We start from the raw sequence: 27,027 nt of genomic DNA on the forward strand, positions 1-27,027 counted from the left end.
TCAGTGAGTCCAGTCTCTCTCTGCACGAGATCTCTTTCTGGAGAAGCTTATGTAAATCACCCCCCCTGGTACCCACTGTCACCTGTTCCAGGATTACACATTTCAATTGAGCAACACTATGCCTGGCTTCTATAAAATGTGTGACTACCAGGGATTTAATGTTTTCCGTCCGTATATTGGACTTGTGATCAGGCCATCTCGTTTTAGCCTTGCGCATTGTCATGCTTACGTAGTAGAGACCACACGGACACTCCAGGGCATATACCACATTCGTGGAATCACACGTGATGAATGTTTGTGCTCTATAGTATTCCCAGAGTGTGGGTGTCTAATTTTATTGCCCTTGATGGCATTACTGTAAAGTTCCTTCTTGGACGGCAGTTCTGCTCTCACCAGCGTGTTTCAGAGAGCCTTGCTGTTCCTATATGCAAAGGTAGGTTGTTCTGGAAACAACTTGTTCAATATCGCGTCCATTTGCATCATGGACAAGTTGTGCCTAATCTTTATCCTGTTACTCTGTGTGGAATGCGTTGTAACGTATACCAAGGATTGGTCAGTTTTTCCCTGCTGGCTCCTGAATGGCATCAGTTTTGTATCCCCTCTCCAAAAACATTTTCTGCAGTAATACAACTCTTTTCTTGTATTTAATTTTCATTGGAGATATTCCTCCTATATCTCAGAAACTGACTTAATGACACACTGTCAATGGTGCGTTTAGGATGAAAAGCAGTCGCCAGTAGCAAGCTATTTCTGTCTCTAGGTTTTATAAATATTCTGGTATCCATCACGGCAGCGGAGGTATCGGAGGGACCTGCTTCCTGTTAGCAAATGAACGGTATCATAATGCAGTGCTTGCAAGCAGTGTGCAACTTTTGTGTGGCAATGTTAATGCTTTTAATCATTTGCGGGAAATGTCAGTTACCCAGCAGGGAGAGACACCATTGGGGGTTGACCAGAATGGGGGCAGCGCCACTATGTCAAGTCAGCAGCACATGGGGAGGTGCAACTCTTACAATAATTTGAGATGATGCCAGGCAGCAGCCAAGGTCAATGGGGCAGTGTCAGCAGTGGCACAGTTTATGGAAGGTGTATGCTGGGGTTTGGAACACCTAAGGACGAAATGGAACGCCTTGGTGTGGCACATCCCGATTCACATTAAGGAAAGGATTTGGCAGAAAGAGTTCATTGACATTCATTGACATTCTCTCCCTCCTTGAACTAGAGCAAACAGGCTAGATACAAGGCAGTTGTCAGAGAAGGATAAGGGAAAAAAGGAGAGAGACATGGTAAAAAAGGAAGAAACTATACAGAACTGGCTAGTGGGTTTCAGGATGCTGGCATCCATCATTGTGGAGATATATACTGGGGACACTGGAGCACTATGGGTTTATGAGCAATACATACATTTTGCTTATTTACCTTACGGGGGATGCATGGCTCAAGTACGACAGAGGGTTCAGATTAAAAATGCAGATTTTGCCCCCAGTGGTCTGGGCCGATGTGGACGTCACAGGATTTATAGAAAATTTGGTTGCCGCTAAGGAGTTTGGGAACAGAACACAGTCTGAGAAACCCTGTTATAAGGAGGAGAAATGGGCGTATGGTGATAGAAGGGGGTTCTTTCGTGGGTGCTCTTCCTGGAATAATAGGTCCGGCTATCAGCAGGGGGAGCAAGCCACATGCTGGAAATTCGAACAAGGGTTTTGCCCTGTTGGCAAGACATGCAGATCTAAACATGCATGTACTTAGTGTTCAGGTGCACACAGCACAGGCTCCTGCATAGCTGCAAAGATGACCTCTGGCACAAAGCAAAAGGAGTCACTCGTGTTCAATTAATCAGACCCTGTTAGGAAACCCCATGGCACTGCCCTCCCCGATAACAAACAGAACACTCCTGCTTCTAAATTTTTACCACAACCTCACAGACGCAAAGGTATTTTGGGAAGGTTTCCCAAGAGGTTTTAATATTCCTTACTCTGGGTCCATTGGGGCAGCGAGGCCGAGAACCTTAAATCCGCCAAAACACAACCAGAGGTGGTAAGACAAAAGATTGCTAAAGAATTATTACTAGGCAGAGTAAGCGGGTCCATTTTCCGTGGCTCCCATGTATAATGGAAATATTTCCCCTCTCGGCATAGTACCGAAGAAGGAGAAAGGGCATTTTTCCAGCATGGGGTCTGTCATGGATTCGCATGTCATAAATATTCCCTGTTGTTAGGCTGGGAATCCTCGGTAAAAGAAAAAAGTTTCACTTTTGCTTTAAAACTGTATTTCGAAGGGATTGTGTCCTCCGACGTATTCCTCATCTTCATCTTCAGAATTTTACTGCACGCATCATTGTTGGGAGTCCTCTTAGCACCTTCCAAGCTTTTTTCCTAATATTTTTAGTTTAGTTTTGATCTATTTTTTGGGGGATTTATTGTTCGATCGGAGGTTGACTATCTGCAGCGAGGATCTGCTGTCGGTGAAGATTAAAATACATCGAGGATCTTTCATCGGAAGGCCCAGGCTTAGGCCTACTTTGCAGCTTTTTCACCATGACTGAGGAGAAGAGATGCCTCTTCAAACTCGTTGTGAAATGTGGACTAAGGAACGTTTTCGTGGAAGATCGACCCCACAGTTGTCTTTGTCTGCCTCCGGACCATGATGAGGAAGGAAGCAAGGTTCCTCGATCCAACTTCCCCAGATAAGAGGTTGAGGTCCTTTGAGGATGCCCCATCCGCAGGGGGTCGAAAAGAAGGTAAGGGCGCTCGCCATGGATCCCACTGGGTTCACCGCTGCTGCGGGTCCTGGCTCGGGAAGGTCACGATTGCCATCACTGACCGCATCCACAGTGTGCCTGCCGGCCAGGGCCGCACACTCAAAGTGAAAGTCCTTGACCCCCTTCTAAACTCTGCTTGTCATTGGCGGACAAAACGATGAAGGGGAAATCTAAGGTGGGCTCTTCTCTGCCTCCATCAGCACCTCAAACAGCCAAGACAATACCATCATGAACTACGTAATCAACGGCCACATCAAAAACTACTTCTTCAAAAGGAGGATAGACCACAAAGCTGGTGCCCACAGTCACAGCGATGGCTAATCCGCGGGTGTGCTTACTGACAATGGTGTGAGGTAACTTCCAGGGTTTTGGTGAGAAAAAAAAAACAGGAAGGGTACAGAGCAAGGAGCTGAACCAAGTGTGCCCGGGCACGTCTATACTAGCTCCGATGAGGATGACGACTTGCCCGAGTGCTACTATTCAGACCACGAAGGGGGCCAGGGACCCTTGTTGGAAGATGGGTTGCCATGGAGTTCACCCGATCACCTACCTCTCCAGAAGGGGTGTACCAGCCCAGAGCTTCACCCTCTAAATCCTTCTACACCTCAACCCAGGGACGTTTCATTGGACATTCGTACCACGCTGCACACGCTGGTATCAGAAACTCAGCAAAGACTTCTGCCTACAACAGGCCCTGCTCCATCTGGAAGTCCTCCAAGGCCGCTTCCCGGAAGTCCTTCTAGGCGCAAAAACAAGTGAAAGGGTCCTGGTGGTCCAAGGCACCAACCGACACCAACACTACCACCACTTCAGGATTTGACCCCAACAGGGGATCTTGCCATGCACACGGACACGGAAATGGCAGCTACGGCGACGGATACCGATGAGGCCGACGACTTAGTGCCAACGGACGGAGAGCCAGAAGGCGTGGATGATCCGCACAGGGCCTCTCCATCGGACGAGGTCAGCTCCTTTCATTTAGTGAGGTCCAGGGCCTCTGAACTTTTTCAACTGGTGCCTGAGGAGAAGGAAAAGGGAAGAATTCCTTTATCAACGTGGCAAGTCCAGACGGAGGACCATAATGTCCGTTCCTTTTTTTGGACGATATCTGGGATGATGGCCTAGCAATGTTGAAGAATCTGCGCACTGCCCCACCCAAGCTCAAAGAATACATAGTCCCGGACTCGGGCCCCCAAATGCCTGAGGTCTCAACCTTCACCTGACTGTGGGCTAAGCCTTGGCCAGGAAACGCTCTGTAAATCCGTCGTCCTAGTCACTGGTACCCCGGACCAGGAGGGGAGGAAGCTGGACGCTATGGGGAAGAGTATTATCTAAACGGCTTAAATAATACAGTTGAACAAGGTTAAAGGAACACACAAAGGGACAAACACTACCCCTGACAGTTATTCAACAAACAAATGGTGGCAATGACTGCTGCATGCAATTCAATTTTAATGCATCAGAGCATATGTCATATATACATAATGGAGGAACATAGGACATTCAATAAAATACATACAACATATATAATACAGTGAACAGATACATGTGCCAAAATTAATTGTTTTGGGCAAATTTTAACAACAATTGCAATCTCTATGGTTCCTTGTGAGGGGTGGCATGATGTCAGAAAGTGCAATAACTGTCATGATTCCTGCCCCTCATGTCCCCATCCCTCCAAGATGTCAGGCTGGAGCCAGGCCACGATCACCTACATGGCCCTCAAGGGCCTATCCATCCCTCCAAAGACCCACTTGGAGTCAGACTTGGCGCTTGTGGCACCAGACTCACTCACTCACTCCCATAGGATAACATTGGGGATTGACTTGTAGTGCATTGATGGAGACAAGATGGATGCCCCCACATATTTCGGTTCCCAGAACTGCATGTGCAGTCTAGTCTTTTGGGTGTGGTTCAGCCCAGACACACCTGGGATACCCAGAGACTATTTAAGCCACGCCCAGGCTGAGAAACATGGTTTGCGTTTTCTGCACCTGCAGCGTGACACTCACCGTGTTCGGATCGGTCTCCAGTAGGCCTGCATCTTTCTTCTGCGCTCAGATCCTGCAAGAACAAGAACACCGTTAGGAACAGCCTTACCTTGCGGTGCTTCCGCCCATCATTCATCGCTCCTTCTGTTCTGCGGGCATCTTCGGCGTTGTCATTCCCATCCCGGCACGCCGCTTCCTAAGGAAAAGGGAAAAGAACAGAAAAAAGGCATTAGTAAGCATTCTGCAAATCTGTATGAGCTTCAAACGCTTAACTGAATCCCAGCTGCTCTGGGGGAACTCTGTCTCCGGAACTTCTCATCCATCTGCAAGAGGGAAAAGACACTCCAGGTTAGCGTGGAAACATCTAGAGGCGCTGCATACCGTGTTTACTCACCGCATTTGTTCTTCATAACCGGCATCCACGCTGAAAACGTTGCGGCACCTAAAAGACACAGAAAAAGAACTCAGTTCAATACAAATACGAAAGGGGTGCATCGTGCATCGCGCTCTCACTCACCTTCAGTACTACTCATCTCAGCAGCACGCCTCCATCCCCGGACGCCAGTCATCATCTAAGGAAGGAAAGGAACAAAGTTAGGGAACTGTTCAAAAGACTCATTATACTTACCTGTTGGACTCTTGCCAGTGAAGTAACTAGGCAGCAATGAGCCTGCATCGATCAACCCGCCCCTGCGCTGAAAGCAGGACGGAGAGCACACTATCCAAGAAAACAAGGTGAGCTGTGGATCAGGGTGGGGACACGCTCTCCAGAGAGGCCCAGGATCTGTGGCACTGGTCCATTCTTCAGGACATGTTTCTCGTCCCTTTTCTCCTGGCGAGCACCAAAAACACCATTGCAGACTTGCTCAGCATTGAGCTACATTCTTGCTACGAATGGGAGCTTCGCCAGGACCAGGTGGATCTTCTATTCCACGAAATGGGGTCAACCCCAGATGGACCTTTTAGCGATGGCGACAAATTCTAAGTGTCACAAGTTTACCAGCAGGTTTCCGCAGCTGAGGAGCATGGGGGATGCATTCTCGTTCCTGTGGGAGGGACTTTTCCTACAGGCTTTTCCTCCACAACCACTCCTGCGACGAATGATCAACAAACTCCGACAGTGACACTGCAGGATGATACTCGTCCCTCCACCGTGGCTGCGGCAAATCTTGTATCCAGAGCTGCTCTATCTGTCAGCGGTACCGTCCACTAGTCCAGAGAAGTAGGAGCAATTCAGCAGAACGACCCAGCGTCGCTGAACCTCAGGGCCTAGCTCCTGCATCCCTAGAATTTTGGACATTATTCTTTACCTGCAGAGTGTACGGACATCCTGGCCAGGACCAGAGGCCTCTTCAGCGTTGACGTGCTACGGCCATAAGTGGATGCGTTTCTCTGTGTGGTACCGGGTTCAGAAGATTACCCCTCTGCTTGTCACATCCCTACAGCTCCTACCAGACCTGCTTTCCTTGGCCAAGGCTGAACTGGCTCATGCATCTATCAAGGTAGGTGCACCTACCAGGTGGCTGCCATATCTGATAAACCAGGGCACTGGGTAGGCCTTCTCTGTGGTCGCACAGACTTGTGAAGGAGTTCCTCAAAGGACTCTTCAGGACTTTTCTGCCGGTGAAAGCTGCTGTCCCGGCTTGGGAGCTCAATGTGGTTTTGACTAAACTCGTGCGGGGGAGGGGGCCTTTGAGCTGATGCCTCAGACCCTGCTCAAGTTTCTATTGTGGCAGACAGTGTTCCTCGTGGCTATCCCCTCGGACTAGGCGGGTCGGGGAGAACCAGGCCCTGCCGTTCAAACAGCCGTGCTCGTTTTTCCATGCTTCAAGGGTAGTACTGCGTACACACCCCACCTTTAAGCCGAAAGTGCAGTCTGAGTTCCACCTCAACAAGCCTTTGGTGTTGCTTGTCTTCTTCCCGAATCCGTCGTTGCCAGCGGAGAGGACCCTGCATTTGCTGGACGTTGCTCATGCCTTAAAGTTTTACGTGGCATGCACAAAGAGCTTTCGGAAGACAGCTATTCATCAATTTTGGACCTGTGAATCACAGAAAGGCCTTGTTGAAGGCTTCCATCTCCAGGTGGCTCTCCGGTGGCATGATGCACGGTCTTCAACTGGCTAGCAGGCCACTGCCGGGTCAGCCGAGAGCCCACTCAACCAGTGCCATCGCAGCAACGACTGCGTTTCTCTCTGGTGTGCCCTTGCAGGGCTGCTACGTGGAGATCCATGCACACCTTAACAAGGTTCTACTGCATCGAGAGGGGTTCCAGGGAGGAGTCCCGAGTTGGCCAAGCGGTGCTACACAACCTGTTCAATTGAGTTGAGTCTGTTGCAGAGATGTTTATTGCTTCTGTTGAGCCTTGCCATCTCCTGTGGTTGTGTATGTGTTTTAGGCAGAATTATATGCAGTACCCTTTGGGAACACCACACACAGTTAAGACTACAAGTGACAGTACAATTTGACCTTTGGTACAAGCCTGTAGTACACAGTTAAAGTGGTAGCAGTAGCAGAGCAGCCAGACTTATCTCAAGAGTAAGTGAGCAGTATCAAATAGTTACACAAAGGCCAGCAATTACTATGATTCAGGCAAACACTGACTCAAGGTTTTCAAGTAAAAGAATATACATTTATTTCACTCTTCAGTTGTATAACATTACACCTTTCTAAGCAATTTAAAAATCACACTCTTAATACACCACACAGCTTCCCTTAAATTCCAGTCAAGTTAAGCTCACAAAATGAAGTGGGAGCAAAGTGACACTCCAGCAATGTAAAAGGGAGGGAAAGACAGAAGTTAACAGAAATGGAGCCACACCAACAGGTGAGTTCTCAAAGCAAGTGAACAAGAGAGACTACAATGATAAAATCAGATAGAAAAGGCTTCGGGCTAAAGTCAATGGTTCAAAGTCTTTTGCTCAAGATAATACAGTTCAGGGTAGTTCGCGGTAATGTTTGTGGCACGGTTTCTGGACGTGGTTGGTTGGTAGAAAAGTTAGTTCAAAGAGAAGAGAAGGACAAGCCCTCGGATTGGAGAAAGATTTCAAACACTTTCACTGCGGCTGAACGAAACACACAACCGGATTTGCACAGTACCTTAAAACGGAGAGGGGGCTGTAGCTGAGGCAGACCTTCTTGGTAGCTCCTGCAGGCTCACGGTTCCTGAAGCGACTGTCGGACTGATCAGAAGTAGGAAGACTGGAGGGTCCTGCACTACCCAGGGAAGAAACCAGCAGCAGCGCCAAACAACAAATAAAAGGTGCGCTCATTAAAACACAAGCAGGGTCCGACCTTCCTGGTTATACGGCCCACTGTTGCTTTATACAGCGAATTTTACCAGAGGAGGGGTCCTGGCTTGCAGTTTGGGTGAACTGGTTGGTCCCACCAGCTCAAGAAGAAGTTTCCTGGAGGATGATCTCTGTCGTCGGATTCTGGAGATTCAGACCTGCAGCAGAGCTTCACCAGCCGGTTCAGTCGTTGTAGGGGTCCTCTTCTTCCAGTTCCTCATTGGTTCTTTTGTTCCACTGGTGACTCTGCTCTTCCAGTCCCAGAGACCTGCTTTTTATGCAGTTTTCCCACATTCATACATCCTGGCTGTCAATCACACAGCAGGGTGGCTGGCCTGGCAAGGACAGTCCCCTTAGCCAATCAGATAGGAGTGCGATGTGGGTTACCAAGGGAACCCATGGCAGGAGTCCTAAAACCCCGCCCTCACATCCTGCCTACCCAGACTCTCTGGCGCCTAAAGAAGGGCTTCTGTGCAGAAGCCCGCGAAAAAGCGATGAACAAAGGGACCAAATCTGGTTTTGCGCACAGAGTAAAACACGAGAAAGACTTTAACAAAAAGAAATGGCGAATAAACCTGGCCGGAGCCAAAATAAAATAGATTTGGTCAAGCAGGTTTATGTTTGAGGCTAATATAATAGCCTAAAACATTACCACGTTTATATAAGATAATCGTGGTAGAAAGGTTTGGGTAGATACCACTGCCACCAGCCAAGTCTTAATGTAAAGGGAGCAAAACAATGCCCCAAGAGGCACAGACAAAAGGGGATAAGAATGAACCCTTTCCAATACTCCATCGAAGATGGGGGTGTACTGGGTCTGTGGTTTAAAGTGACTAAGGTAAAGTTAATTGCACTTTACCCTTTTCTGGGGGACAGTAGTCGGCCCCAGAAAATTGAGTCGGTGGGAAGTCTAAAAGACAACCCTGTGTCACTGCACTGAAGGTGCTGTGTAACACACATGAAAAATATGGTGCCCTGGAGTAGGTGAGGATCCAGTGCCCAAGATCACACAAAAAGTAGCAAAACACATGCAAGAGTGGGGAAAAAAAGGCTCACACTCTTACGAGGTGAAAGAAATAAATCCCAGAAATCCAGCAAAGCTGCTGAGGAACTCAGTAGGTAAGGGAAATTAGCCATTCTGGAGAATTCTCCCTAACAATATGTACTGCTGTGTAATCGTTATTCATGAGCATGTGAATCCATACCAGACCCCATGCTGGGGAAGGTTTAAGTTACTTACCTGTAACTATTGTTCTCCAGCATGGGCCTGGCATGGATTCACATGCGATCCCTCCATCCTTCCCCTCTGTGCCCCTTTACATACTTACCAAATCTGAATATGGCCACCAGGGGTGGAGCTTAGGGAGAGGACTGTCATTAGATGGAGGCAGTATGACCCAGAGGACAGTGATTGGTTTAGAGGAGAAATACAGTTTTAAAGCGAAAGTGAAACTGTTTTTTCATTTACCCAGTATTCCCAGCCTGACAGGGAAAATTCATGAGCATGTGAATCCATTCCAGACCCATGCTGGAGAACAATAGTTACAGGTAAGTAACTTAAACCTTTCGTTTTATCCACCATCTCTCTTTCCCGGCTGGGGAATCAGTAAATAGCGGCCTAGACGAGGAGTTGTGCAGGGTGATCTTATGTGTCGTTTGATCAGAGTTGAAATGGTCAGAGCAACCGGCAAGGGGGCTCTCCTAGGAAAGGCAGACATAGTCAGCCTTCAGACTCTTGCCTATCAGTCAATGGAATTACAATCTGCTCGGGTTCACATTTGAGGGGATGTACTATTATGATAAATGCCTGCCAATGGGGTATTCAATATCTTGTGCTCTGTTTGAAAAAATGAGCACCTTCTTGGAATGAGCTCTGAAGCAGAGGACAAAGGTGGGGAGAGTTGTGCATTACCTGGATGACTTTTTATTCATTCGTAAAAAGGGGACAGAGGAGTGCAGAGACCTAATGGACCAGTTTGTCGTCTTATCAGAGGAACTGGGAGTGCCTTTGGCAGAGGGGAAAACAGTTGGTCCTCACAACAGGTTCACATTCTCAGGGATTGAAATAGATACGGTTGAGTGCAAGACTAGACTACCGGGGGGAGAAGGTCACAGGCTCAAAGGAATAATTTTGTTGTTGTTGTTTGGGAGGAACAAAGCAACGCTGAGAGAGCTGCGGTCATTGGCAGGAAAGCTGAATTTGGCAGGAAGGGTTATACCAGCAGGAAGAGTGTTCACATGGAGCATACCCATCAAAACAGCTCGGCTACAACATCCAGCGCAGCACGTACGACTGGGCTTAGACATAAAGGAGGATTTAAAAATGTGGACAAATTTAACAGCATGCTCCTTTGGAGAGAACAGTGGGCAAGCAGCGAAAGCTGAAGTCTCTTCAGAGATGCATCTGGCAAGCATGGTTTTAGGGCAATGGTGGGGATTCAGTGTTACACACAGCCATAGCCTGAAAAATGGCATAGAGAAGGCCGCACAGTAGACATAACACGTTTCGAACTGTTCGCCATCGTAGCAGCCTTCAAACTTTGGGAGGACCAACTCAGGAACAAAAGGGTGGTTCTATGGTCAGACAACCTAGCAGTGGTACAGGTGATAAACAAGGGACACACAAGCAGTGTTTGGGTGCTACGCTTACACAGGGAACTGACAGCAAGCCTATTAAGTTTAAACACGCAGGTGCGGGCAAGACACATTCCGGGGGTGAAGAACATAGCGGCTGACGCTCTCTCTCGTTTACAGTTTGGGAAATTCCGAGAGATGAGGCCAGATGCAAGCAAGAGGATGACCCCATTCAGAGAACAGATGTGGTATACAATTGGGAAGATATGACCTCCCTTGTTGGTAGAGCCCTCACTCCAAATAAGGCAAAGAGGTACTAGGCCTGTTGGTACACATTTATAAGGTTCACGGAAGGACAAATGGGAACAGGGAAGGGCGCCAGTGTGATCCTTTTTTTCGGGTGGGCCTGACGCAATTACAAGATCAGAGCGTGCGCTGCATACCATTTGACAATGATAGCCCACTACCATAAGTTAGGGGGAAATGACCGCTCCAACCAAGTACCATTACTTGGTTACAGTGGCTGAGGCTGGGCCCCACTATTAATACATGTAGAGGGCTCAGCATTGAGCAGGTTTCAATTTAAAGGGGTGATGGACTTGGCATTGAAACACATAGGGGCAACCAAAGGCATTTTTGGCACTCACTCCTTTAGAATTGGATCCGCCATGTCTACAGTGGGCGCTGGCATGCCTCCGGAAGCTATTACAAGAATAGGGGGTTGGAAATAAAACTGTTTTAAGATGTATGTGAGGTTGGGAAAAATGTGACAGGAAAGATCTTATCGTATAATCTCCATCTCCCTTTCCCCAATACACAGCATCAAGAAGAAGCAGAAGAACAGTGCGGGTAGTGGGCCACTCGTTTGTGATGAGGGCCAAGGTAAGGTGGACAACACAAATAGAGCTAATGGCCACAAAACACTTAAAGGTCGAATGGTGGGGAATTCCAGGTATGAAATGGGCACAGCTGGAAGAGCATGTTGAGAGGCTATTGGAGGTGCACCAAACCTGAGGTCTTGCTGGTACACCTGGCTGGCAACAATCTTACCAGCCTTGGCAGAGGGAGGTTGCTTAGAGAAATTATAGGAACCTTCCAAAAGTTGGGTGCCTGCCTGGGAGACACCGAAATTATGTGGTTTGAGATTATACCGAGGAACATATGGAGAGGGGCTAAGTCAAATCAGACAATCGAGAAGTCTCGAAGGAAGTTGAACGGAGCAATGGCAAAGTTTTGCAAGGCCATGGGGTTCACACAGATCAGTCACAGGATTATAATTTAAAGTCACCAGAATATTATGCTGGAGATGGGGTGCACCTGTCAAAGAGCGGTATGGATCTTTTCTTCTGGAACATAAGCACAAAATTGATGGAATTATGATATGTCACAACTGGGGGGGGGCAAAGAGGGCCGTAGACCCATCTGTGGCAGTATGTAAGTGACTAGTTGGACTGTAAAGACTATAAAGGGAGCGTGATAGGAAACCAGCCCCCCTCTTAGGTCCAGCTGCGAGGGGGCTTGAGGAAAAGATGAGAGCTCAGCTTCCCCCATCATGAACTGCACTCCTCCAGCCCATGATCTCCTGCGAGGGCAGGCAGATCGAGGACATTTGCGGTTGTGGGTATTTTGGCCTAACAAAGTGGAGTTGGTTCGAAGTAAGGAGGAAGCAACAAATTTGTGATTTAGTTGGCTGGTCGCCGCACAAGAATAACAATTTTGCCAAAGTGTGCTTTGCAGTGATGACAATCATGTAGTAGATTTGAATGAGCGGATTGTGGTGTAAATGTAATAAACCTGCAGCCTTTTAAACCACAAAGCAACAACTGACTCTGACAATTCTGTATAAAGCTATAAGGAAAGTGCAGGTATGGGATAACTGTGCATTATGTGTTGTAGTACATACAGGAAGGGGCCAAGTGCCCAGGTTATGGCAGTGACGACAAGGTGGGGGCAAAGTCCTCCCCTTCATATGGATGGGCCAATGCCGAGGTTAACCTTGTGCCTCCTTCAATTGAGAGGGCGGAAGCCCGCAAAACTGAACCTCAATCCCGCAAAAACAGCATAGGAGTGCGGGGAATCCCGCAAAACTGCAAGTAAGCCGGGGAAAAGAAGTGGGTACAAGAGATGGGGCCAGCCATGCATGGCTTTGTTCTCTCATGGGAATAAAACGAGCTCACCCTATGGGTTACATCATATCCCCTTTTTTCTGCCGTCGGCCTGGGTCAGTGCATCTGGGCAGCATTTTCCTCCCTCACTCCCACCCTACATGGGAGGAACAGAGAATGTTGCAGGTATAGCAGCCGTTGCAGTCGCAGGGCAGTATGTAAGCGACCAGTTGGACTGTAAAGACTATAAAGTGAGCTTGGTAAGATTCGGGGGGGAGGAGGGGGGGTTCGCTCCTCCTGGGACCAGCCCCCGCGGAAGCCCAGCGGCGAGGGGGCTTGAGGAAAATATTAGAGCCCAGCTTCTCCCGTCATGAACGGCACTCCTCCAGCCCATGATCTCCTGCGAGGTCGGGCAGATCAGGGACATTTGCGGTTGGGGTAGCTTTGGCCTAACATATAAAGTGGAGTTGGTTGGAAATAAGGGGGAAGCAAGGATTTGTGATTTAGTCGGCTGGTCGCCGCAGAAGAATAACAATTTCACCAAAGTGTGCTTTGCAGTGATGACAATCATGTAGTAGATTTGAATGAGCGGATTGTGGTGTAAATGTAATACACCTGCAGCCTTTTCAACCACAAAGAAAAAACTGACTCTGACAATTCTGTATAAAGCTATAAGGAAGGTGCAGTTATGGGATACATGTGCATTATGTGTTATAGTACAGGTAGTGGCCAAGTGACCAGGTTATGGATCCCTCTGGGGTCTGCCTGCTTTATGCTGGTGCATAAAGAAAGTGGACCTCATATGGATCGCCAGCATTTGCGCCTGCATGAAAATCCATGCTGGCTCAGAGACTGGAGCATTTGTATGGCGGAGAGGAAGGGAGCTGCGGAAACGCAAGTTGCGTTCTGCCCCTCGTCTTCGCCATACAAATGCTTGAAAATGAGGCGTGACGTGGATGAAAGCCATGAAAGCCTTAATCATAAATTCCCGTTATGCCCCCATAGAAAATGAGTCAGACAGTTTTTCGAAAGTCAACACGAGAGAAATGCAGATCTAAAACTTGCTAATGGTGGGGGATGCTGCTCAGTCCAAAATATAAAACAGATAGAGGAGCAGGAGTGGTGAGCATGGTGCGCCAGTGCAACAAAGCCCATCGCAGAAGAGCCCTAAAGAGGCCATTGGAACCAAACCCAAAGGGTGAGAAAGCTGTTGTAAATTAGGACACAACGATGTAGGTTCTGAAATAAAGAGATTTGATGCTTTAAACTTTGAAGTAAAGACAAGGCCACGTCTAACAAATGCTGTGAGTAAGTTGGTTCATGTTGGGACGCAGAGTACTATTTGCTGAAAAACGACGGCCTGCATATTTGTAATGCTGATAAACAAAGTCTATTCTAAGTCTAACGTTCATTGAAGTAATACAATGTGACGCACAGATGAAGAGTAGGCACATTCTGAGCGAGAATTCCAAATCAGTTAATTGCTGAAAAAGTACCAAAGAGTGACTGTAGGAATCTCACAAACAGCCACTGGAATAGAGCATCAACTATTGATCTGCATTCTGAATCCAAAGACTCAAGGAGAAAGTTCAATGAAAGTCATATTTCCATCAGAGGCTAACTCATAAACACAGACTTTATAAGAGCTGGAGTCAATTTCTTCCAAGCATGACGAGAAGCAGAAGCAAAGGAAGCCTTTTGGATCCACCCGTTCCAATAATAATAATTATAATTTTACTGTACAACTCTAACCCTTCTTTTATGTAAGTAGGGAAAAGCATCACAGGGCTCAAGACGAGGGTACACGCGAGTGGACGGAGGGTGGACTCACCGCCCCCACTCCCCCGGTCCACCCCAGTTAAAATGAGAAACATTGACTGTCCTCTTTGAATTCATGAATTAAAGCAGACCCCTGGGATAGAACCACAGTGGTTTGCAGGCCGGACACTTCACCACTGATGAAAAATAACAAAACAACTAAAGGTGCAATGTCCCATTTCGGTCAAGCAAGTTCCAGGGAAAACATTTTTATTGGTTCTTGGAGTTTAAAACATGCACACCTTTTAACGTTTTCAAAAACACAGAAGAAAATATCCTCTCTTGGTTTTGTGTGTGTGTGTTGATTTTATGAAAGGCAAATGCCATTCGTCCTGTGCAAGTTGGGGGGGTTATGCAAAGTAAATTTAATGAAATGTGGATATTTCACCTTGATATGCACATTTCTGCCGACGTCGCATCCCATTGCGTTTGTTGATGAGTCCCCCCCACTTTAATTTTTAGGACTTGACCCCTGATCACAGTACATATAAATATAAAATCTGCCTCCTATGTACAATATCTCTGGGACAGGTATGTTATTTAGGTCCACATATATGTGCTACCATTACTTGCATATGAAGTTTAGCTCTGCATGTCTGTGCAAAAGTTAAGTATGGGAACTTTGGGTGTAGTGTTCTTATGCAACAGAAATGCAGAGCTTTTCCAAATGCAGGGCAGTATGATTTCTGGCGCCACTCAAGTGAAACCACAACCTGTCCGTAATACATATTTGTGATGTTCTGTTGAAAAAGTGGTGCAGACACATCACACACAAGTTATCAAAATCTGACCCTGAGTGGGCAGTGCAGATTAGCAATGTTACCTCATTGCCAAATTATTGCAATACAGTACTGGCCTGGATTACAGTGCTGGATTGAAATGCAGGCATGAAGCAGACCACCCCCCCATGCTAAAATACCTGCAGCAAATCATACTTTTCAGGTTCTACATCTCGTATTCAACCTGTTCCGCTTTCTACCTCCTCACAACTTTATTATGCCACTCTGACGTGCAGTCCCTTTTTAAAATCATTGTGTTTCTAATGTCTCTTCTTTCTGTTTTCAGTTTGTGATGGAAGACATGTTCATTAGTGGTACACCTTTGCTGGAGTCAGTCGGTCTGCATGAGCCCCCGGTTGAGGAGCTACGCAAGAGTATTCACAATGCCATTGTTAAGGCGTTGCTCCCACTTCAGGCGTATGCCAAGCAGTATGAGAAGCACCTTGAACTGAATAACACAGATGTCGAAGCCTTCCTGAAGTAAGTGTCCCTTTTCATTGAACTTTTCCTTTCACTTCTTGCTACCACAGAAACCTGGATGTCCCCTCATGACTCTGCTACACTAGTGACTCTCCACACTGATTCTGCTACCTTCTCCCACTCTCCCCAGCCTATTGGGAAGCACAGTGCAGTGGGGTCCCTTATGGAAATAGGCCCTCACCACTGGCCCCATACCCTATTTGGACATTAGCTCCTCTTTTGAATATGACTCTATTTAACTCCTTCCTCGTACTCCTCTCGCTGTTCTCTCCTCGCTTCTCCTTCCCTGACCTGAACATTCTCCTTGAGTGACTTCCCACGGACATCCCCATTGTCATGCTGGGGGACTCAACATTCCCAAGTTCACCACCACCTGCTATGAACCAGCTACCCTCCTATCTAGCTGCTCCCGCCATAACCAGCCTATCCACTCTGATAGGAACTCTCTTGACGTTGTCTCTCTCTACTTTGGTCTCCTCCTGTGTTTTTTTTCCGTTGGCCCCTCTCCCTCTGATCACTTAATTGTTCACTTTAACATCTTGACCCCTCCACCTTCTACTCTTCCTCCCCTCCTCTTCCATGACCACAAGTAAATGCAAGCAGAACCCTTGTCCCCTTACATGATCATGTGGTGGCCACTATCCTGTCTCTATTCTCTAGCCATGCCTCTTATTCTGACTTTCACTATGCACTAATGACTCCCTTTGACCAACGCTGTCCTGTATGCACATTTACACATTCCTGCCCCATACTCGGACGTGAATCTTTGCTGACATGCAGATTCTAAAAATAAGCCTGCGCTATGACCTACGACAATGGGCCAAATCAAAGACCCCCCCCCCCCCCCCACTTCTAGATTACAAAAATTACGTTGATACTTTTTCCTCTGCTCTGGACTTTGCAAAATCTTCCTATTTCAAAAAACAAATCTCCTACCCTTGCAATTCCATCTGAAAACCTTAATCTATCCTACAAGCTTTAATCACACCCCCAAGCCAATATCCACTGCCCCTCCCTCTTTGCTAGTGACTTTTCTCACTACGTTTCCTCTAGAATTTGTGATACTCACAGCCCTCCCCTGACTCACTCTGCTTTCCTCCGTCTGTCCTCTGTATCTCCATCCTTACCATTCTACTCTTGATTACGTCTCCCCTACCTCTCCTAACGAATTAGCATCCATCCTTCGCGGTGCCAACCCATCTTGCGCTCCTATTGACTAGTTATGATATGATAAGTCATTTATAACCCGCCTGTACACAAGTGTTTCTAGGCGTGACAAGACAAGGCGGGGGGGACAGAGGGAGGACAAGACAAACAATATTACTAGGCCTTGTGTCATTCAGATCTTGCAAGTGCGGGGGGACGTCAAAGGTGGTAGTGCAATTAGGGCAGCATAGCTCTGAATAAGTGCACGGCCAGTGCCAGGCAGAGGGCAGGAGGGGTGTAATTAGGTCAGGATCTGGGTAAGTACAAGGAGGCAGGGGACTGTAGGAGTCAAGTCCTCAAAATGTCAAACACTTTGTCCCGATCACCAGCCCTGATCTCTGAGCTCTTTAACTTCTCTCTCTCCCTCTCTCTCTCCCTCTCTCTCTCCCTCTCTCTCTCCCTCTCTCTCTCTCTCTCTCTCCCCCTCTCTCCCCCTCTCTCTCCCTCTCTCTCTCTCCCCCTCTCTCTCCCTCTCCCTCGCTCATCTCTGGAGTCTTACCTGCTTTCTTCAAATCTATAGCGGCACTGCCCCTTTTAAAGAAACTCTCTGCTGACACAACCATCTCACCAAACTATCGCCACATGTCCCTCATGGCCCATTATTCAAATGTCCTGGTGCACGTGGTCTTCAACCAGATCACTAAGTGTATTGAGGATACGTGCCTTAGGTATACACTTCGATATTGCTTCCGTAGTAAGCACTTCACAGAGACTTCACTCATGCAAGTCTCCAACTTTCTCTCTAATGTTCACCACTCCAAGTTTTCATAAATACTTTTGGACCTGTCAACCGCTTTCAACACAGTCAACCACTTCTCCCTCCTCCTCACTCTCAAGGATTTTGTGTTTCGCCAATCTTCTCTAGCCTGGATTGTCTTCTACCTGGAAGGTTGCGCCTTTAAAATCTCCTGAAACTCGCAAACATCTGACTTTACTGCTCTCACTGTCAGCTTCCCCAAGGATCAGTCCTGGGATCTCTGGTCTTCACCCTCTACAACTTTGGCATATGTAGACTCATAGTGGGGGTCATTACGAGTTTTGAGGCAGCCATGGCGCTGTTAGCGCCATGGCTGCCTCCAAACTCGTGTCCGGGTTCTCCGAATGGGGACTTACCGGGTATTCCAACCTTGGAGGACCCGGTAAGTCCCCATTCTGAAAACCATTCCCACATAGGGCTCAATGGGAATGGGGAAGGAGCTAATAACGGGCCCGCAAATAGCGGGCCCGTTATTAGCTCCCTGGTCCCTTAGCGGCTCCTGCTAAGGGCGGCTGGTAAAACCAGCTGGCCTTAGTGGGACCCGCTAAGGGCCCTCGGAATGCGGCAGTAAGGGGTTAACGGTACCGGCATCCTTACCGGTGCCGTTAACCCCCTTACCGCCACACTCGTAATGAGGCCCATTGTCCTTTGGCTTTCACTATTATCTCTTTGCTGATAACACTAAAATCTTGTTCTCCTCTTTTACCCCAGCGATTTCGAACTGACTATCAACTGTATCACTGCATGTTGTCACCTGATGTAGCTCCGTTGCCTCATTCTGAACTCACACTATCCCTGCCGTTCCTTCTCGCATCTCCTTCCTGCCTCACCTTTTTGCTCCCGCGCTGAAGGTTCATAACCTTGGGGTCCTGTTTTATAGAAACTCTAACTTCAACAATTCATCACTACCACCACCTCTGGTTCTCGGATTAACCTCCCCAGCTTTCAGAAAATGTCAAAATTTCGTACTCACCATTCTTTGAAAACTCTATTCTCCGCCCTCATGCTTGTGTCTACTCCTTGGCCTTCTTCTCTACTCTTCTTTCTTCTCTACTCCTTCTCTTCTCTAGTCAAAGACCTTAGCGTTTCTACCAACACTCTCTACAACCCACCTGTGAATTGACAGCTGCGTCAACATTTTGAGTCTTGTCCCACTAAGGGTTCTTTGATGTCACTGCTGTTATTCAACAGTTAATGTTAGATGTGATGGGTCAGAAATGAAAGCCGTACAAAAAGTTGTCATGTTTTTAGTTAAATAATTTTATTTAACCAAAATAGGTTGGGGAAAATGCTTCTCTGCCCCTATTCTAAAGAGCAATTGCCCTACCAAACAACCAAAAACGAAGGATCTGTCTGTGTCTGCATTTCTTTGACAGTCGCAACTCCATCTTCTATCATACAGGGTACTTCCTCTGTCTGAACCGTCATCATCTTGGTATTCAAATCAGTGGCAGTTTGTTTTGCAATTCTGTCTGCAAACGCGTTTCCCTCTCCTATTTTGCATGTTACTTTTTTATGTGCCTCACATTTCACTATTGCTAGGCGCTTTGGAAACGTGAGTGCAGACAGCAATCGTACAATCAAAGGGCCATGTTGAATTCTGGCACCATGTGATGTCAGAAACCCTCTCTCAGCCCAGAGTCGACCAAAGTTATGAACCACTCCAAAAGCATACTGACTATCAGTATATATATTCACATTCAAATTTTCAGAAGTCTCGCAGGCTCTGGTCGATGCTATTATTTACGCGGCTTGTGCTGAATTATAGGGGATTCTTTTACTTTCTACAACTGTAACGCTCACCTGATTCCCACGGAGGCGCTGGTCTTGGCAGGGTGGTAACTGTATTTTGAAAAGTGAAGTGCAGGACTCGATTGGCTTCCGGGGCTGGGCCTCTTCGCACTGTGTGTCTAACTCGAAGAGTAAGATGTCTGCAGGTGAAAGAATATGGGGTTAATGACCTGGGATTGTCGGGTGTCTCTCTCTCTCCCCCTCTCAATTTTCCGTGGAGCCCCAAGGTCAACGTGCTCACCTTTGATAGGTGAATGCTGGACTCTCCATCTGCGTCTGGTGCAGGGTGCCGTTACCAGTTCCTTCACGGGGTTGAAACGTAGGCCTCTTGACTTCAGAGGATTGCTAACCGTCGTTAACTGCACAAACTGTGAGTTTCCGGGCACCTTTAATGTCCTTACAGTCTTTCGGTGCGTGGGCACGTTAGTATGGAATAGGGCTCTGTACAATGTTCTTTTCAAATGGTGCCTTTTGTCTTGAAGGGCTCTTGAGGCGGAAGATGGTGGTTTGAAGAGAGCCGGAGTTCGAGCCAGTGCATAGGAATGAAGCGCTTGGGAGTGTGTAAGTAAGTGCCTGTTGCCTGCTTTCGAAATGCACTCCAACTGTCTCTTTTCTTTTGCAGGTATGAGTTCGGATGCTGAAGAGACTCTGGAAAACGCCGGAGTATTTGCAGGCGCCTAATTGTGGAGGGCGCGATGGCGCGTGAGTAAATAGCCTGCCTAATGTCTCTCCTTTTCTCTTTCAGGTGCAGGAATGCAGCGTTGAAGAAAACCGGAATTCGAGGGGTGCCGGTAAGTAAATTCCCCACAGGAATAATTATGCTTTTGTCTTCACAGGCTTTTTATGGCGGAGGAGCAGCGCGAAGAGTTGGTAACTGCCGATGGATCAGGTGAGGAAAGCGCTGCGAGTGAAGGTTGCTGTGCTAACCTGTTGTTTCTTTGTCTTTGCAGGTGCTTCTGAAGGCTGGATACAAGAATGGTAAGCTTTTGTTCTCACAGATTCAGGATCGGAAGAAAGAAGACTGGAACCGACACGGTGAGCGTTCTGCTGCAGATGCAGAATAACGCGAAGCACGTTGCATCAATCGGGTGTGGTTTAAATAGCCTTGGAGTGATGAGGCGTCTTCCTCCACTGCCTCGCCCAGGAAAGAAAAGAGTTCCTGTTCTAGAAGAGTTCCAGTGTTGTATCCAGGGAGTGGAGCCTGCCCCACCCAGGTAAGAAACTAGTCCTAGCTCGCAGAGGATTCCCATATGGCTGGTAAGTAAGCAGCATGGTCTGCTGAAGGTAAGTCCACCCAAGCATCTTTATACATGTTATGAGCCCGGCGCTTCCAGTGCCGGGACCAGTGATTTTGATGAGCCTGGTGCCACCGGCGCCAGGAGGAGGTCCAAAAGGTCCCAATGGGGACCGGCTGGTGCCTAGGATGAAGGTTAGAGGCCTGCTTCCAAGGACGTTGGGCTGCTCCTAGCCCCGTGATCATGACAACAACACTCTCTAGGGTAGTGATAGCGTATGCGGCAGTTGTCGTGCCATCTGGTAATTTAAAACATGAGCCGTCACAAAATAACTCTCCATCCGGCTCTTTCTGTGGAATATCACTTAAATCAACTCTTCCCTTGGTTTCTTCCTCAGTGACCATTAAGCAATCGTGGGGGGGTGATTCATTCTTCCCAATTACTTTTAAGGTCAGTGGCATTAATTCTGCAGGATTCAAAGCGCTACACCTCATAATTTGGATATGGGGCGCGAACAAGATAATCTCATATCTTGTCAATCTAGCAGAGGTGAGGTGTTGCGTCTGTGTCCTATTTAATAGAACGTCTATGGCATGTGGCACCATCAGAATTAAAGTGTGCCCCAATACCATCCCTTCCGTTTGTTTCACTGACGCAGCAGCCGCCGCGACAGATCGCAAACATTGTGGTAGTGCGTGCGCTACAGCGTCCAGCGCAGAAGAAAAATAGCCGCACGGCCTATTTCTTCCACCTTGTTCCTGTGTCAAAACCGCCAATGCACATCCTTCACTTTCACACACAAATAGTCTAAAAATGTTCTCATAGTTCGGCGTACCCAAAACTGGAGCCGAGCATAATGCAGTTTTCAATCCATCAAATGCTCTCTGACATTCCTCATCCCACTACAAAGGCATAACCGCATCCTTTCTACTTAAATTCACTAATGGTTTCACAATTAACGCAAAATTACCAATCCATTGTCGGCAATATGAAGCCATGCCTATTATGGCTCTGACTCCTTTTTGTGTCTTTGGAATAGGCATACAAGAAATACTTTCTATGCGTTCTGACGTTAGTCTTCTCCCTCCTTTTGAAAGTAGGTAGCCCAAATAAGCCACCTCCTTTCGATTATACTGAAATTTCTTCAAACTAGCTTTATGGCCATGTGCCGCTAGGTGTGACCGTAGTAATACAGTGCTTTCTTTACAAATCTCCTCTGTGTCTGCAGCTAGCAATAAATCGTCGATGCATTGCAAAAGTACATAACCCATGGGTAATTCCAGCATGTCTAGCTGTTCTTTTAATGCTCTACTGTAAATACTTGGACTTTCCGTATAACCTTGCGGAATCCGCGTAAATGTAAATGATCGTCCTCCTAATGTCAACGCGAACAAATATCTACTGTCCTTGTCCACTGGAATACTAAAGAATGCGTTTTTCAAATCTATTATACTAAAATATTCTGCTGAAACAGGTATCATTGTCAATATTGTTGTGACGTCGGGCATTAGAGGAAATTGCGGATCTACTACCTTATTCAATGCGCGTAGATCAATTATGAAACGGTATGGTACCTCATTACCTCCTTTTTCATAAACCGGAAGAATCGGGCTGTTGCATGTACTGCCTGTGATTTCCTCTATTACCCCTAATTTCACCAAATCGGTAACAATACTCTTCAATCCTTTCTCACCTTCAACCGGAATTTTGTATTGGGGTATTCGCGGTAGGATAACACCTTCTTTCAAAATAATCTTTACTCGCTCTATCTTTAAACATCCCACATCGTTGTCATGCATTGCCCATATACAGGTTGGTATTTTACTTAGTTCCCCTGGTAACGCTTCAGACATGAATTCTGACACAGGGGCATCTTGTGGCCATATCGTTAGAAACTCTCCGTCTGCCGTGCAATGTATAACAGAACCTAGTTTTTTCAACAAATTTAATCCCAACAAATTTTCTCCACAATTTTCTGTTAGAAGGAAAGGACAATGTTCGGTAAATGGTCCTATGGGAACTGGGACTGGTTTGGACACTGGGTTTATGACTGGTGTACCTGCGAACCCTACGGAAATATTCTTTTGCCCTGACAGTGGTATATTCGGAACCAACTGATGGTCTATTGAACACTTCTGTGCTCCTCTATCTACAAGAAAGCGGTGCTCCTCATTCCCGACTCTCATTTCTACGTAAGGTCCTCTCTGATTCACGGGAATAGACAATGGTTCCGACCCCTGTCCTGGGCTGTCCTATTGGGGAAATAACACATCGTCCGATGTGTAATCATTACTATCACTGTAATACGTGTTTGGCTGTGTATCGAAAACATTTCCTCTCTTCCCTCTATTTCCCCCACTCTGATTTCCATATTGTTGATTTTGCTGTCCCTGACTCTGGTTTGGGGCATTTTGGTTTTGGCCTTGGTTTTGATTACCTCCGTTATTATGATGCTGCTGCATACTATTCCTATTTGGTCCATTCGCTGCTGGGTGTCCTCTATGCTGTCTCCTCTGACCAGACCCATTTCTATTCTGTAGATGCGGGCATTGCGCTCGCCAATGTCCTTCCTCTTTACAATATGCACACTGATTCGGCCCCACTGTTCCCCCATGCATATTCGAACTACTCCTTCCTTGTGCGTTCCCTCGCCCTATATTATGTCCTGTTACTTGCTGCAATAGTACCTGTGTTCTAATTAGACATTCCTTCAAGTCTGCCCCCACCTGTTTTAGCAACGATAATTCGTTCACCATCTCCTTCTGCCCCGGCAATGGTAACTGCTGCCGTTTATTATGCGACCCTTTTTCCCCCTTCCCAGGTCTCCCGACTTCCCTACTCCTGTACGCAGGTGTAGTAAACACTTTGTCAGGTGCAGTAAATGTTTCGACATAATAATTATCTAATTCATCTTTAAGCTCAAAAAGTCTATACACATGTTCTCTCACTTCTTCATCCTTCTCCCTACAGTGTGCTAATCCATTCAAATCTAACAATCGCTGCGGTGGTAATTTCCCAATTAGCTGTTTCCATTTCTCCACCAAATATTCACCCATGCATTCCAACACTACCTGTCTTTCGTTGCTTCTACGGAAGTCATATATCGAAGCCAATGTTGCCGTCCCATCATTCCCGTTTATATACATCTCTGCCTGTTGCTGCAATTCCACCTTCCTTTCTTTGCTGATTGCGCTGCGGGTTACCCTCGTGCACCTCCTTTGGTCAGTCCCGCCTCTTGCCCCCACGGTTTCAACTTCAACCCTGGGAGGAAGGAACGGTACCGAGTCTTTGTCTAAGGCGGGAGGTGCGGATGGGACAATGGGAACAGGGAGTGTCTGTTGTGGGCCTGGTTGGCTAATAGGAAGTGTTACGTGCATGGTCTGTGGCTGTGGGAGGGCTAGAACTACCAGAGGGGGAGCTTGGGCTACGGGCAGGGTCTGGGCAATAGCTACTGACGTGTCTGGTCTTACTTCTGATCTTGGGCCTTGTTTTGTATGGGTCAATATATTTTCTATCAATTCATCTGCTATGTGTAATTCTCGTTGTGGGTATATCTTTTCTATATTCAACTGGTCACGCCTGCCTGCCCTTCTTAGACTCTCAGTCCACTCCTCCTCCTCTTCTTTTTCTTCCGCTACCTCACCTTTTCATTTATGCCTGCGCGCATGCTTTGCTCTGCTTTTAAATCGGAGCATTGCTTCCTTTCTCCAGTCTTTAATAGTCTCAAATGCTACAGGATTCGCTTTCTTTCTTATCAACACGCTTTCCAAGTTATCTATCCTCGCCATCTCAAAACTACCCCTAATCGGCCACTGATGGTCTTGTTGCTTTCTGGTTTGCCTATGCCAAGTCTTACAGAATATTATCGCACCCACTCCATACTTCACATACATCTCATACGCCGGCGTTCCCCCAGGTGGTACAATTTGGCCATCTTCCAAAGATTGTCTACCACAGCGGAAAAACCCTGCTAGGGTGGACAATACCCCAGGCATGTTTCAACCTTACCCCTGGTTAATCAACCTTACCTAGGGCGTTTGATTTTGCAAAGTCAACTCTCAACCAATATCAGGATGCTTTGAATCGGGGAATGACTCGCCTGATAAATCAAGTCGTCTGTATACTGACGTCCCAAAGGACGTCGTGTCTGCGTTTCTTGGCTTCCACCTCGTTTCGGGACCCTCGCCTCCTTGTTCTCTAGCCAGGCACGTCGATCAGGGATCAGATGTGTGCAGATCTGCAAAGGAGTCTCATCACTTTTACAGGGCGCCCCGAACACCTGTTGATCCCGGCTCGATCGTCCCGTCCTCGCCGTTCTCTGCCTTTCTCAATTACAACGTTACACGAAGGAACAAGTGGGGGAGGGTCTCTATTCGGGCGCTATCTTGAAAGGGGCCCCTAGGGGACCCTGACGTCTATGGAAACAAGGCGGGTCACCACACACGATAGAGACGCCAGACACGAGGTTGTATTCCCAAAGCTAGGGTTTTATTGCAAAGCAAAAGTCTCAGTTGGCCAACTCGGTCTCGCGCCCCGGGATGTTTACCTCTAGACCTCGAGGGACGCAAGAGAGTGAATTACGTACATCAGTTACATATATACAAAATGCATATCAAACAATCAGCTATGACATGGTTAACACCCCCCTTTATTGGGTTTCTTTGAACTTGGTGTGATGATGGACATCTCCGACCACTATGACACCTTCAAACATCTATTCTAGTAACAATTTGCAATTTGTGAGTGCGAAGGCATCTTTCGGTTATTGAATAGAACACTGCACTTCTGTTCTTGGAAGCGAACTGCATACGGGGGGAGTTGCATTCCAGACCTTGCTATCTATCAGGTGCTATTCACGTCCTGGGAGCCGACATGCTCCAGCGGGCTCAGCAAAGGAGGGCCGTAAGAAAAGCATAATTCAAGCCTTTAGCTGTATTATTCTAACATATTCTAGCATATAACGAGACTGGCTGGCAGCTGTGAAATGATTAAATGCCATGCAGCTCTGCTTCAAGGCTACATTCGGGAGGGAGCCGGGCATTCTTCCTGCCGCTGCCTACGTTGTGTTTCAGTGAACTTTTGTTATCCTCACGGCCCTGCGGCCTTGTCCTTTTCACATACAGACAACAATGTTTCACAGTCGAGCAGTGTAAGCGGAAAATATACTGCGAAGCAATAGGAACAGAAAGCAATGAGCAATGGTTAGAAAACAAAATGGTGATTCTTGTTACATCAAAATGGTCGTTTATTGGCAAACTCGAAAATCTATATTCTGTCATATCGTGCATGAGACGGTTGGCCCACGGCCACCAAAATGCGTTTGCGGTCTCAAAGTAGAGGTATCCGTATTTCTAGACTGACAGAGGAGGGAAATTGGCCACAAAGAGGTCCGCCAGAGAGGCCGTGAGCCGGACCCCCAAATATTCAATAGACGTAGTGTCACAGTAAATTGGGAATAGTGCTTGGAGGGAAGTGATGTCTTGCGGTGATAGCCCCACCCCTAAAGCCACTGATTTCCCAACATTTATTTCGAACCCTGCTAGCTTGCCAAAGGCTCAAAGTTCTTGCAGGGCCACTTGAAGGGATGGTCGAATTTTTGTAATAGAGAGAAGTACGTCATCTGCGTACAGGGACACCATGTGGGGAGAGTTGGGGGCCCCAACCCCTTGAATTGACGTATGTGACGTATGTGCTGCGCCATTGGTTCCATAGTGAGGGTGAGAAGAGGGGGCAACCCTGTTGTGTACCACATGTAAGGAGAATCGGGGGGTGAGCATTCCCGGTTAACCTGGAGTAAGGTATTCTGGGAGGAATAGTTGGTGGCTATCATCCTCTTGAATTGGGGTCCAAAATGAAAGGCCTCTAGGTTAAATGCATAAAGGACCAATCTACCTTATCAAACGCCTTGGTTTCGTCTAAAGCCAAGAGGACCATCTTCCCTTTACCCATGATGGTGGCTTGTATCAGATTCAATGCCCGCCTGATGTTATCTCCTGTCTTTCTAAACTGGATGAAGCCCGTTTGGTCAGTATTAATTGGTGTGGGAGGAGTGGGGCTAACCGATTTGCTAAGACCTTTGAATAAATATTTGCATCGATATTCAGGAGAGCGATCGGCGTGTATGAAGCACACTCCCTTGGATCCTTGCCCGGTTTCAGTAATAATATTGTAGTGGAGGCATTCATGGAGGGGGTCACACTACCCACTTCTCTAAAGAAGTTAAAAAGGGCTGTAAGGGGAGAA

At 47.2% G+C, this 27,027-nt stretch overlaps 1 protein-coding gene across 1 annotated transcript in view; it reads left to right on the forward strand.

The window, feature by feature from the left end:
- Positions 1-27,027, forward strand: part of DNAH1 (dynein axonemal heavy chain 1) — a 3,604,831-nt gene that overhangs the window by 721,953 nt on the left and 2,855,851 nt on the right. Inside the window, exon 13 of the mRNA XM_069644003.1 lies at positions 15,602-15,795. Within this exon, the coding sequence (XP_069500104.1) occupies positions 15,602-15,795 (194 nt within the window). The remainder of the gene's footprint in view (positions 1-15,601; positions 15,796-27,027) is intronic.

This window comes from Ambystoma mexicanum, chromosome 2p (assembly GCF_040938575.1).
Source record: "Ambystoma mexicanum isolate Mex_15411 chromosome 2p, UKY_AmexF1_1, whole genome shotgun sequence".
NCBI classification, from domain to species: domain Eukaryota; kingdom Metazoa; phylum Chordata; class Amphibia; order Caudata; family Ambystomatidae; genus Ambystoma; species Ambystoma mexicanum.